General features: G+C 47.9%; 1 protein-coding gene across 7 annotated transcripts in view; it reads left to right on the top strand.

Moving 5' to 3' along the window:
* Positions 1–3,930: 3,930 nt before the first annotated feature.
* The window catches only part of CAMSAP2 (calmodulin regulated spectrin associated protein family member 2), a 112,832-nt gene continuing 103,432 nt past the window's right edge, over positions 3,931–13,330 (top strand). For all 7 annotated transcript variants that reach the window (XM_041758793.1, XM_041758811.1, XM_041758803.1 and 4 more), the window contains exon 1: positions 3,931–4,069. In XM_041758793.1, coding sequence (XP_041614727.1) covers positions 3,931–4,069 — 139 coding nt within the window. The remainder of the gene's footprint in view (positions 4,070–13,330) is intronic.

Below are 13,330 nucleotides of genomic sequence, written 5' to 3' on the forward strand. Positions count from 1 at the left end.
ATCACTGGGTTTTGTTTCTGTTTTTACTGAAGTCAGATATCTCAAGAAGGTAGTGGAGAGCATTTCTTTCTGACAGTGGTATTCTACAGAGATTTCCAATTTTTAAAAGAGATCATTCTGCAGGTACCACAAAGAATACCCTATTAGAGTGTCTGCCTCCCTGAAAATGAATCCTTCTTCTTTGTACTCAGGGTGTTTCTCTGTTAATAATAGCCTCCTACTATGACCCCAAGTTTCACAGGCTCCCTGAAAGTAAAAGCCGCTCTTTGTGTAGGCGTTTCTTTCCCCCCTATTCCTAAACACGCTCCTCCCAAACTGGGGTCATAGTAATGCCACTGCTACTAAATGCATCACCACTGAATCAAAGGACAAGTCAGAGCAACTGTCTGTTTCCTTTTCTTCCTTATCATGTTTGGGTTGAAATGGTTTTCAATAAAATTCAGCAAGCATTTACCCAGCACCCATTGTGAAGGAAGCACTGTGCTAGGTCACATATGCAACATAAAGTCAATTAGACAGGGTTTCTGGCCTTAGGAATCTTGTCCTGGCTTGCACATTATTGTAGCAACTGGTGAAATGTTTCAGTATCTTTCTTCAACCTGTCCAGGCTATAGGTTTCTCTTAATTTGGCTTGTTGCTCTAGAAATTCAGTTGAAGGTGAATGTGAATATATTGGATTTAACTAAAGTCCTGGAAAACACACACACACACACACACACACAAAACAAACCTCTCCTGATCCCTTGGCCTAGATGTCCTCTCTGCACTTTCTAACTCTTATAGCACTTACCACTTTTACATTATTATTATTATTTTTTTTACGTTATATCTTATTTAGGTACATGTCAGCCTCCATAATCTAGGGAGGGGAGAGGCACAGGGAAAGGCGCCTGAGGAGTAGAGCCAGAAGACTTGGGTTTGTTTGTGAAGGCAGACCTAGATATCAATCAACCGTGAAATCTTGGCCATGCAACTTATTATCTATGATCTTTAGTCCTGCATCTAGAATCTAGAATTGCAAGGTAAGAATGCCTGTTGCACAGACTGGATATGAAAATTAAGGTAGTCATATGAACGTGCCTTGTAAATTACTATCCATAGGTTAATTTTATTAACCCCTATGTGACCCAGCGAAGGGGCCTTGCCTCTGAGGAATATTTTCTTAATATTCATTAAATTATTGAAAAATGACATTAACCACATTGTGGTGTATTCTTCTCACTGATATTCTTTTCCTAGCCCACATTGTTAGCAAGACTTAACTGTAGTGCTCTAGTCGGTTCAGGGTGGAGCAATTTTTCAAAAAAGATTTTATTTACTTATGTGAAAGAGTGAGAATGAGAGGGAGAGAAAGCACAAGTGGGGTGAGGGGCGGGTGGGGGGGGAAGCTGACTCCCCACTGAGCAGGGAGCCTGATGTGGGGCTTGATTCCAGGACTCCGGGATCATGACCTGAGCAGAAGGCAGCTGCTTAACCGACTGAGCTGAGCCGCCCAGGGGCCCGCAGGGTGGAGTAATTGTAGGGATTAAACTGGATCAAAAGGGCCTGCTTGCTGGTGGAGCTGAGTCCAACGCCCTTCCCCTCATACTTCACATGTCTTGCTTCTTTTTTTTCAATTTTTATTTATTTATGATAGTCACAGAGAGAGAGAGAGAGGCAGAGACACAGGCGGAGGAAGAAGCAGGCTCCATGCACCGGGAGCCCGATGTGGGATTCGATCCCGGGTCTCCAGGATCGCGCCCTGGGCCAAAGGCAGGCGCCAAACCGCTGCGCCCCCCAGGGATCCCACATGTCTTGCTTCTGTTTTAAGGGCAGGTGATATCAGGGAGACCCTAGTAGTTAAAACTTAGGCTTTGGAGTAAGACCGTCCTAGGTTCAAATCTTGGATCTGCTAGTTTATCTGCCGGTGCGATAGAGGGTAGTTAAACATTTTTTTTCTTAAAGCTTTCTCATCTGAAAGACGAAGATAACACACGATTTTTCAATAATTAGAATTAGGTAATGTTTTAAATGAGAAGTTGCGAGGAATTAGCGAGTCCCATCGCCTTAAGTGTTAGCTGCAGTGACATCCATTCTTAGTCCCTAAATGTTAATTGAGTCACTCCGATGGGCTGCGCAGTCAACAGGTCCTGGAGATACACCGTGTAGCCAGTAGGAAAGACACATGATCAGCTGCTGATACAATGTGTCAAATGCTGTGACAGGAATAAGCACAGGGGGCCTTGGGACCCGTATCGGAACCTACGTGACAGCACTGACCGGGATGTGTCAGGTGCTGTCTGGGAAGGCTTCTTGGAGGAAGGGATTTCTATGCAGAGGCTTCCCGGTCGCGTAGGAGTTCGCCAGGTGGACAGAGGGACCACACTGAGCAAGGACACAGAGATTTTGCAGAAAACATGCCCTTTTGGGAAAACAGAGCGGCTCTGACAAAAGGAAGCCACACAGGCTTGCAGACACCAGGTCATGGGGGGTGGCAGGCTGCTGTGCACAAGACTCCGTGCCTTATCTGCAGAAGACGGAGGGGGGGGGCTGTGCCCCGTCACCGGGTGAGAGAGCTTACATGGAGAGGATGGAGTCAAGAAAAGCATGTTGAGGGCAGCCCGGGCGGCTCAGCGGTTTAGCGCCACCTTCATCCCAGGGCGTGACCCTGGAGACCCGGGATCGAGTCCCATGTCGGGCTCCCTGCATGGAGCCTGCTTCTCCCTCCGCCTGCATGTCTGTCTCCTCTCTGTGTATTCTCATGAATACATAATAAATCTTAAAAAAAAATAAAAAAAAAAAAAGAGAAAAGAAAAGCATGTTGATGTGATGAGATTAATACAGGTTTGGGGTTTTGCAGGTTCCCGGTCCTGGTTATGAAGCCCCAGGCTCAGCTCCATCCATTCGGTTCATGCCATCGAGGGTCCAGCAGCGACCACACCCGACCCTTAGCCCCGCTGGGGCTCGCACTCGGGCTCCCGGCCCGTCGGCCTGGCCGCAGGGCGCGTCCCGGGGCGCGCGTGTCCGTAAACGGCGGCTCCCCCCGTGTAGGCCCTGCTGTCCCGTCCCTGCGGTCGTGCAGCCTCGTGCAGCAGCAGCAGCAAGAGCAGCCGCCGGGGACGCGGAGGACGCCCGCCCGGGCGAGCGCGGCCCAGCTGCGATCCGGGATCCGGAATCCGGGATCCGGGACGCGGGACCCGGGGCGGGGCGCGGAGCGAGGCTGCGCATGCTCAGAGCGCAGGGCGGCCGGAGGGGAGCGGGCGGGGGCGCCGGCCGGAGCGGCGCCGGGGCGCATGCGCAGTGCCCGCGTCGGCTCCCTCCAGCCAGTGCGGCAGCCGGAAAACCGCAGCGGCGGCGGCGGCGGCGGCCTGGGAGCGGGCGAGCCGGGCGGCGCGGGGGGAGCGGCGGCGGCGGGGCAGGCCCGGGCGGCGGCGGCGGCGGCGGCGGCGGGAGGGGAGCGCCGGGGAGGGGCCGCGGGGCCGCGGGGGGCTTGACGTTTCCCGGCGCGGCGGGTCCGTGCGTCCGTCCGTCCGTCCGCCCGCCCGGGGCCTGCGGGGTGTCCGCGCTCGGGGGCAGGCGGGCGCGGGGGCGCGGGGGCGCGGGGCCCGCGATGGCGGGGCGGCCCCGCACCCGGTGATCGCCGCAGCCCGCGCTCCCCGCTAGCGCTCCGGGCCCTTGCGGCCCCCTCCCGCGAGCCCGGGGACCCGCCGGAGACAAAGGACGCGGCCTCGCGCGGACGGACGGACGGACGGACGGACGCCGCGGCCCTATGCGCCGGGGCGGCGGGCGCGGGGGTGCGGGCGGGCTGGCGGCGCGCAGGGCTGGGCTGCTCCTCCCCGAGGCCGCGCGGCCGGGCCTCGCCCCGGCGCCGGCGCCGATGCTCTGAGCCGCTCCCGCCGCGGGGCCGCAGCATGTGAGGCCGGAGCCCGCGCCCGAGAGCCGCCGCGAGACATGGGGGACGCCGCGGACCCCCGGGAGCCCAAGAGGACGTTCATCGTGCCGGCCATCAAGCCCTTCGACCACTACGACTTCTCCAGGGCCAAGGTCGCCTGCAATCTGGCCTGGCTGGTGGCCAAGGCCTTCGGGACAGGTGAGCGCCGCCTCCCCGTCCTCCCCCTCCTCCTCCCCATCCTCCCCCTCCTCCCCTTCCTCCTCCCCATCCTCCTCCCCTCCCTCCCCTCCCTCCTCCCCATCCTCCCCCTCCTCCTCATCTTCCTCCTCCTCCCCTGCCTCCTCCTCCCCTTCCTCCTCCCCATCCTCCTCCCCTCCCTCCCCTCCCTCCTCCCCATCCTCCTCCCCTCCCTCCCCTCCCTCCTCCCCATCCTCCCCCTCCTCCTCATCTTCCTCCTCCTCCCCTGCCTCCTCCTCCCCTTCCTCCTCCCCATCCTCCTCCCCTCCCTCCCCTCCCTCCTCCCCATCCTCCTCCCCTCCCTCCCCTCCCTCCTCCCCATCCTCCCCCTCCTCCTCATCTTCCTCCTCCTCCCCTCCCTCCTCCCCATCCTCCTCCTCCCCTCCCTCCTCCCCCTCCTCGTCCTCCTCTCCGTCCTCCCCCTCTTCCCCTCCCCCCTCCTCCCCATCCTCCTCCTCCCCCTTCCTCCCCCTCTCTCCATCCTCCCCTCCTCTTCTCCCTCCTCCCCTCCTCTTCTCCCTCCTCCCCTCCCTCCTCCCCTTTTTCTCCCCCTCCCCCTCTTGTCCCCCTCTTCTCCCTCCTCCCCCTCCTCCTCTCTTTCCTCCCTCGTCCTCCCCATCCTCTTCCTCCCCCTCCTCCCCCTCCTCCCCCTCCCCTCCCCCCTTCCTTCCCCTTCTCCCTCTCCTCCCCCTCCTCCTCTCTTTCCTCCCCCCCTCCTCCCCCTCCTCTTCCTCGCAGTGGTTCCAGGAGGGGATGGGGATGGGGATGGGGATGGGGATGGGGATGGGGATGGGATGCTGGGAGGACCAGAGAGAAAGGAGGAATAGAGCCGCTCCTGCCTCCATGGGCGCCCGGGCGGGCCAGCCGGGACTCCCCCGTCACGGGCAGCCGACGTACCCCGTGTCGGTGAAGCCGTCGGGCCGGCTGTCTACACTGGGTGCTTTTGTTTCGTGGGGGCCGGGGCCGGGGGCGGGGCGGGGGGTGTTTCCGTCGCGCCGCCGCCTGCCCCTCTCCCCCGGCACAATTGTGATCACAGCACCGGGAAGCAGGCGCCGGTTTCCGTGTCCCTGGGAGGAGGCGGGCGGCGCATCCTGCACCGTGAGGATCCCGACGCGGCGGCCTCGGCTGCTGCGAGCCCCCCCCCCCCCAGGCGGCCCCGGGCGGGGGCAGCGGGGGTCCTGCCGCGTGCCCAGGCCTGCGTGGGTCCCCCGGCCCCGCTGCGCTCCCGGCCCCGTTGAACCAGTTACTCGAAGCCCATGTTCTGGCTTGCGGGGGGTGGGATGCTGTTTTCATCGGTTACGGTGAGCCCTGGTCCTGCTGCCAAACGTATTTTGGCTTCATCGATTAAGAGGAACACACGCTGCCTACTAGGGGATTGTGTTTTTTTCCCCTTTTCTGATAGGAGTGTTTTTGAGGGCATGTGGTGTTGACACGGATTGTACAGCGCAGTGAGCAATTAAACATTCTCCCGTTACGCGGTCTGTGCAGAACAACAGGAAAGGGACCTCCTGTTGTGATTCCTTCGCGGCTGCTGTAGGAGCCCAAGCTGCAGAGGCCTGAACAAATGAGGGAGCTTTTCCTAGGAGGATGCTCGTGAAAGGAAGTTTTGTCTGATAATTTTAAGCATCGTTTTGTAAGATTTCTGTGCCCCGGTTAAGACATTTTAGGTGTGTCAAGTATCTGTTGAAAAGTTTCTTAGTATTTGCAGACTTTTCCCCGCATGTTAAATGTAAGGTGTTAGGGTTTTTGTTTGTTTGTTTTGTTTCTGTCGGAGAATGGCTTACTTCCACTTGAAGACCGTGAAAATAGGGGAGTTAATGGTTTAATGGACTCTTCCTGAGGATCACCCATAACTGAATATTTTCAGAGCTGCACACGTTAACTAGCAAATGAATCTCGGTGTTTGGAAAATTATTGAGTGAGTTTGAGGGAAACTTTAATGCGATTTTATGTTTATGACAGCTTTTGGTTTAAACTCTTGTACTTGGTTATTGAAGTAGATGCTAAGGTTTTAAAACGGCATGAGGAGTAGGTATAATTAAAACTTATTTTGAAATACTTCTTAAAGATTTATTTGGAAGTGAACGTGTGGACTTAACACGTAGAAGGAAACGCAGAGTGTCAGTGTATTTTCGTTTCTGGCACCACGGATATCAGCAGTGAGAATAATAGATGCGTTTTGGTTTTACCGTAAGCGGCTTGCTGAAGCTAATATCCATCTGGAGAAGAAATAAAAGCTATTTAGGTATTTAGAAAAGATAGAGGGAAATTTACATAATGACCTACGTGGAAAAGCAACGTGTACAAAATGGAAGGAAGAGGGAGCAACAAAAATACTTTCTTTCCTCCCAAAACTGAGAGGAGGCTTATAGCACAAGATGTCAAAATGTTGCCCTTGATTCACAAAGGCTACTATCCAGAAAATGGCCTACTTTCTGGATGTATGTCAGGCAAGTTTGCCAGATTCTGGACCGCTTGACGAACACATATTGAACACCTTTGAAGAAAAGAAGTGGAAGGAATCTAATATCAATGAAATCCATCCTCTGCCGGGCACTGTGTTAGATGCTTTGCACTAGATTGTATATTAGAGATTCACAGCAACTTTGTGATGTAGGTGGTTTGTTCCCCATTTTCTCCAGTGCACAGAGAGGTTAAACAACTTTCCTAGTATCACACTTTTAGTAAGAGTAGAGATAAGTTTTCATTTGACTGACTCAAGGGTATGGCATTGGTGGAGGCAGGGCATACCTGCTATGTACTCAGTACTTTAAATACACTGCTTCATTTATTCCAACATCAACCCTCGAGGTAGATACTGTTCTCATTTTGCAGATGAGGGAACAGGTTCAAGAGCTTTTAATTTGTTTGAGATGAAACATCTGGCAAGTGGTGGCTTCCACACGCTGGCTCAGGTCTTTCTGACTCTGAAGTCTTTGCTCTTTACACCACTCTGCGGAGTGTGAAAAATGTGCACATAGTACATATTACAAGTCTGTCTGTCTGTCTTTCTATCTATTTATTTTAAAGAGTGGGCAGATCTTAACACACTCAGATGGTTTAGATGAATATTGTTGGTACTTGGTTACATTTGCCTTGGCAACAACTGGAACAGATAAAAAGATGATACTCGAAATATAGTGAGAACCAAACTTAGAAGACCTTGAGAGTGGTGACTTAGTAACAGAACTTAATGCATTGAGAATGTTATGTCTGTACATTTTATTTATTCTTTAATCAACCACCGTTCAAAGGTTGTTCACTCCACATTTATATGGACTGACTAGAGAAAAAGTAGTTTCGTTTCTTTTGATAGAAATATTCTTCATTTGCTGCAAACACTTAAAACAGTAAGTATTAATAGACAACATATTTCAAAGGTATTACCTAACGGTATTCAAAACATTAGCCCAACTTTAAGTTGTGATTTACTAAAATCACTTAAAAAAAAAAAAAAAAGATTTGTTTAGGGGTGCCAGGTGGCTCAGTTGATTGAGCATCTGCCTTTGGCTCAGATCATGATCTTTTTTTGTTTGTTTGTTTAAAGATTTTATTTATTTATTCATGTGACACACACACACACACACACACACACACACACAGAGGCAGAGACACAGGCAGAGAGAGAAGTAGGCTCCATACAGGGAGGTGGAGGTGGGACTCGATCCTGGGAGTCCAGGATCATGCCCTGGGCCAAAGGCAGACGCTCGACTGCTGAGCCACTCAGGTGTCCCTCAGATCATGATCTTGAGGTCCTGGGATTGAGTCTAGCATCAGGCTCCCGCTGAGCCAGGAGCCTGCCTCTGCCTTTCCCTCTCCTCTGCCTTCTCTCCCCTGCTCATGCTCTGCCTTGGTCTCTCTCAAATGAATACATAAAATATTTAAAAAAAAAAAAAGAATTATATATGTATTTGAGAGTCAGTGTGCGCAGCAGGGGGAGGGGCAAAGGGAGAGGGAAAAAGAGAATCCCAAGCAGACTCCCTGCTCAGTGTAGGGCTCCACAAAGGGCTCCATAACAGGACCCTGAGATCATGACCTGAGCTGAAATCAGGAGTTGGAAGCCCAACTGACTGAGCCACCCAGCCACCCCAATAAAGTTACTTCTTTAACAATGATATACAGGGTCTTCAGGTATTTAGTTTTTTTCTATGAGAAACCTTCAAACTTTTTGATATATTAAAAAGTAGTCAATTTTAGAATCTTATGTTGTTGGAAAAGTCATTTAAAATGATAGCTGTAAAAAAAAAAGTAAAATAAAATTATAGCTATAGGGGTGCCTGAGTGGCTCAGTCGACTGGGCTTCTGACTCCTGATTTCAGCTCAGGTTATGATCTCAGGGCCTGGGATTGAGCCCTTCGCACCTTGGGCTCCCAGCTCAGCAGGCAGTGTGCTTGTTTCCCTCTTCCTCTGTTCCTCCCCCTGCTTGCAGTGTCTCATTCTTTCTCCGTCTTTCTCTTAAATAAATAAATCTTAAAGTAATAAATAAAATGATAGCTAGAAATTGATGATGGGCATAGAATGAAGTTATTGAACCATATAAAATAAATAAAGCACTAGTATTGTAATACTTAGAAAGCAGATGGAGTATTTTACTTCATTCGAAGTGCTGTGTCGGAATCTTTGAGTCATATTCTTCTCATTACACTAAAAATATTCCAAATAGCCCAAATCTTAATTGTTTGTTTGTTTATTTATTTTAAAGATTTTATTTATTTATTCATGAGAGACACAGAGAGAGACAGAGACACAGGCAGAGGGAGAAGCAGGCTCCAGGCAGGGAGCCTGATGTGGGACTCGATCCCAGGTCTCCAGGATCAGGCCCTGGGCTGAAGGCAGGCACTAAACTGCTGAGCCATCCAGGCTGCCCTTTAATAGTTTATTTTGTGGAAGAATGCAGATACAGTTTAGATCAAATGGAGAATAAGTTTGTTTAGATGAATTTAATAAACAGATGCTCATTAGTTGAAGCAAATTGCAAAAGAGGAAGTTAAGCTGTGCTGTCTACTGTATTTGAACAGATTAACCCATTTCGGCAGTGGTATAGCTGAGTTTGCTTTCAGTGTTCTGCTCTTTTAAATGTTTTAGGGAAAATGGTGGGTATAAAACCTCTTTATGAAATTCTTGAATTTGGAGTTCTTAACATGGAATGTAAGGCCCCCTTCCTAGCCTTAATACATCATTTCAACGTTATCAACTATTACTCTCTTTTTTAAAACCATTCTCCTTTTCATATACCATTTAGTAACATAAAATTGTTCACAATTACAAACACACCTTTGTCTTTGCTTTGTATGACTGAACACATTTTGCTGTCAGAACCCTGTGGAAGATCTGACTCAGGTGTATGTGAGGGTTGTGATGACAGTGGGTAAAAACAAAAAATAATAGCAGAGATGCCAGTTTGGGAAGTTATTGCAGGAGTTCAGGCAGGTAGCAAGAAAGCTTTTGGTAGAGTGGAAATGATACTAAAGCTGCTAATATTAAGTGCTTGCTGTGTATCAAGTACTTTGTATGTTTTATTATTTTAATTCTCATGACAGCCTAAGAGATGGAAACTATTAATCATTCCAGTTTTACTGGTGGGGAAAATAAAGCTCAGAGGTTTAGGAACTCATCCAAAGCCACTCAGTTTATGGGGCTGGAATCTGAACTTCAGTCTGTTCTTTTAACCACTGTACTATTGAGTAGAAGTGAAATTAATGAAAAAGAGGCAAAAGATAGGAAAAAAGTTGCCAAGTTATAATCTTGAGTATTTCTAAGTGACTGAATTTGGGGCCCATGGGAAATGGTTGAAATAAAAAGTTAATATACAAAAGGATGAGGTCACCTGAGGTTTTAAGGAGAGGTTGCCTGAGCTTTTGAGACTTAGAGGCTGGGAGGATGAATCTCTGTGCCATTGGCAGAGATGGAGAAAGCAGCACGATGTAATGGGAAATCCGCTTTGTTTTTGAAAAAAGCCTTATGCGTGATGTTTTGGCCAAATATCTTGAGAAATCAAATGAAGTAGGTAGCTAAAAATATATGTATGGAGTATGAATGGGAAGTTGAGGCTGGAAATAATTTCAGAGTCTTCTGTGCATAAAATGTAACTGAAATTTTGGAGTAGATGTGAGGGTGACAATTTAGGGTAGTGAACACTTACAATGTTTTGGGGGGTGGGCACTGGGGAAAAGAGGCAGAATTTTTTTTTAAATTATTTTTTTAATTTTTATTTATTTGTGATAGTCACACAGAGAGAGAGAGAGAGGCAGAGACACAGGCAGAGGGAGAAGCAGGCTCCATGCACCGGGAGCCCGACATGGGACTTGATTCCGGGTCTCCAGGATCGCGCCCTGGGCCAAAGGCAGGCGCTAAACCACTGCGCCACCCAGGGATCCCAAAGAGGCAGAATTAAAGCAGTCAAGAGAGTCAGGAAGAGAATTAAGAAAGTGTAATAAGACTGAGGCACTGGAAGGAAAAATTTCAAGGGAGTAGTCTTATTAACAGTGTCAAATGCTATGGGGTTTTTATTTATTTTTTTAAATTTTATTTTATTATCTTCTTTTAAAGATTTTGTTTATTTATTTGAAAGAGAGAGAACTTGCATAAAAGTGGGGGTAGGGGGGGAGCAGCAGGCAGAGGAAGAGGCAGAGGGAGAAGCAGACTCCCCGCTGAGCAGGGGCGTGGATGCGGGGCTCCAACCAGGACCCTGGGATCATGACCTGGGCTGAAGGCAGACGCTTAACCAACTGAGCACCAGGGGCCCCCTTGAGATTTATTTTTTTAAGTAATCTCTATACCCGACGTGGGGTCAGACCCACAACCCCAAGATCAAGAGTTGCACGCTTTACTGACTGAGCCAGCCAGGGACCCTACAGGTTTTTGGACTGTGCCGTTCTTCTAAGAGTTTACGTTCTAGTAAAGGAGATGTGCTACGTGTATGACTATAGTAGAGTCAGGAGATACATCAGGGCCATGTAACTAGAACAGTGACACGCAGAGGGAGGAATAGCAGGGGGGGCAGAGGACACTCAGCCTCAGGGAACTGTGAGGGAAGACCTCTGAAGTGGAGGTGGCAGTTAGTTGACCCTGAAGGGAGTCAGGCTGAATGGAAAGTAGGCATTGTAGGTGGAAGAGATAGTCCGTGTGCGGGCATGGAGTTTTGAAACCAAGGTAGTGTTAGTGAAACAACATGGACCAGTAGGATTGGAAGAGGTTTATGTAATGAAATGGTGGGAGATCCAGCTTGAAAGGTAAATTGGAGCAGAATTGTTTGAAGAGCCAGGTTAAGGAATTTGGCATTTGTTTCGTAGATAAATTATTGTAAGTGTGTTGTATTAAAAAAAAATGATGAATTTCTTGAACACATACTTTTTGCTAAGTACAATTTTGAATATTTTATACTTTTTTTTTTTTTAAATTTTGAGGACAATTCTATTCAGGAGATACCATTTTATTTCTTCCACTATAACTGTAAGGCAAGGTCTCCAAACCACAGAACTATCGACTGGCTAATTCTTTGTTGTGGAGGGCTGCCCTATGCAGTGTAGGATTTTAGCAGCATCCTTGTCCTACTAGCTAGTTGACGGTAGTGTTCTCCACCCTCTCTTCCACCCCAGCCGTGATGACCAAATATGTCTCCAGACTTTGCCTGTGTCTTCCGGGGGGGGGGGGGGGCAAAGTAACCCCAGCTTGAGAACCATTGCTATAAAGATAATAAGATACACCTGTAATTTAAAAAGGGTTTTTGTACATTAAAGCCAAAATTAATTGTAAGAAATCTTCATTTCAGAAGTATTCGAATGGAGGGTAAGAATTTAGGAAATGAGGTAGTTTGCCCTTTTTGTTAATGAGGAAATGAAGGGGTTAAATAACTTGCCTTTATCATCCAGCTTATAAGTGGTGGAACCAAAATTGGAGTATAAGTCTTCATGATAGTAAAATTTGTATTTTAACCTTTATGTTATATGCTTTCCATAGTTCATTACAATTTTATACCATAGTCCTGAAAGTGAAGACATAATGAATGAAAACCTTTCAAATATAAGTCTAAAATTTGTTTTGCAGAATTTAAAAGTATATTTAATCTTCCTCATATTTGATAAATTAGTACAGGGATAGAAAATATATTTAGTGGGAAGCCTGGGTCGCTCAGTGGTTGAGTGTCTGCCTTTGGCTCAGGGCGCTATCCTGGGGTCCTGGGATCGAGTCCCACATCAGGCACCCCATAGGGAGCCTGCTTCTCCCTCTGCCTATGTCTCTGCGTCTCTCTCTGTGTCTCTCATGAATAAATAAATAAATAAAATCTTTTTTTAAAAGAAAAAATAAATTTAGCATTAGTATGCCATTTCAGAGTCTCCTCCCACTCCCAGTGAATCTAGTTTTCCATGTAGACTGATTTACAGACCCTTTTCTATTGGCAGATTACAAATAATATTTAAATATTTCACATTTATTAGTAGTGACAGGCTTGGTGCTTTAGCCAAGATTACGGTTGTTTTTTATTTATGACATTTAGCACTTTCCAACATATGCTTTGCACAGTTCTTCCTTTTCTTCTTAAACATTGACTCTATCAACATAATATTTTAAGTTAACGGCCTATACAGTAGTATCTTTCTGGTTCTACTATCACTTACTCCCTTTTTCTCCTGGGGCATTTCACTGAAGTACTCTTCGTTCCCCTACTTTATGAATAGTCATAATAATACGCATTTGTATATGGCTTTGAGTTGTTTAGGAGAAAAATAAATTGCCAAGTGTTAGAATTTATCAGTCTCACACTGAGGCTACCTTTAGATACCCTGTTTCCCACTGTAGAATCAGGTTATGTATCTTATAATTTCAAATAGTTCTTTTTGTTAGAAATATTTTTCACTACATATTAGACAAAATGAAATAGAGGCTAGGCATATGGCAATAGGGAAGCCATTGAGCTCTTTATGTGTACTTACAGCCCTACTCTGCTGTATTATGACTGGTAATGTTTATGAAGTATCTCTATCCTATTGAGATAAAGAAATGGAATTTCAGTTAATGGAAATAAGTGTTCATCACCCCTCCCCCCCATATTTCACAGACATAGGCTCCTGAGGATGTATGTGTATGATCTTAAAAAGCTTTTTTTTTTTTTTTAAGTTTTCTTTATTTATTCATGAGAGACACAGAAACACAGGCAGAGGGAGAAGCAGGCTCCTCACAGGGAGCCCGATGTGGGACTCGATCCTGGATCCCGGTATCCTG

Source organism: Vulpes lagopus, chromosome 1, assembly GCF_018345385.1.
Source record: "Vulpes lagopus strain Blue_001 chromosome 1, ASM1834538v1, whole genome shotgun sequence".
NCBI lineage: Eukaryota > Metazoa > Chordata > Mammalia > Carnivora > Canidae > Vulpes > Vulpes lagopus.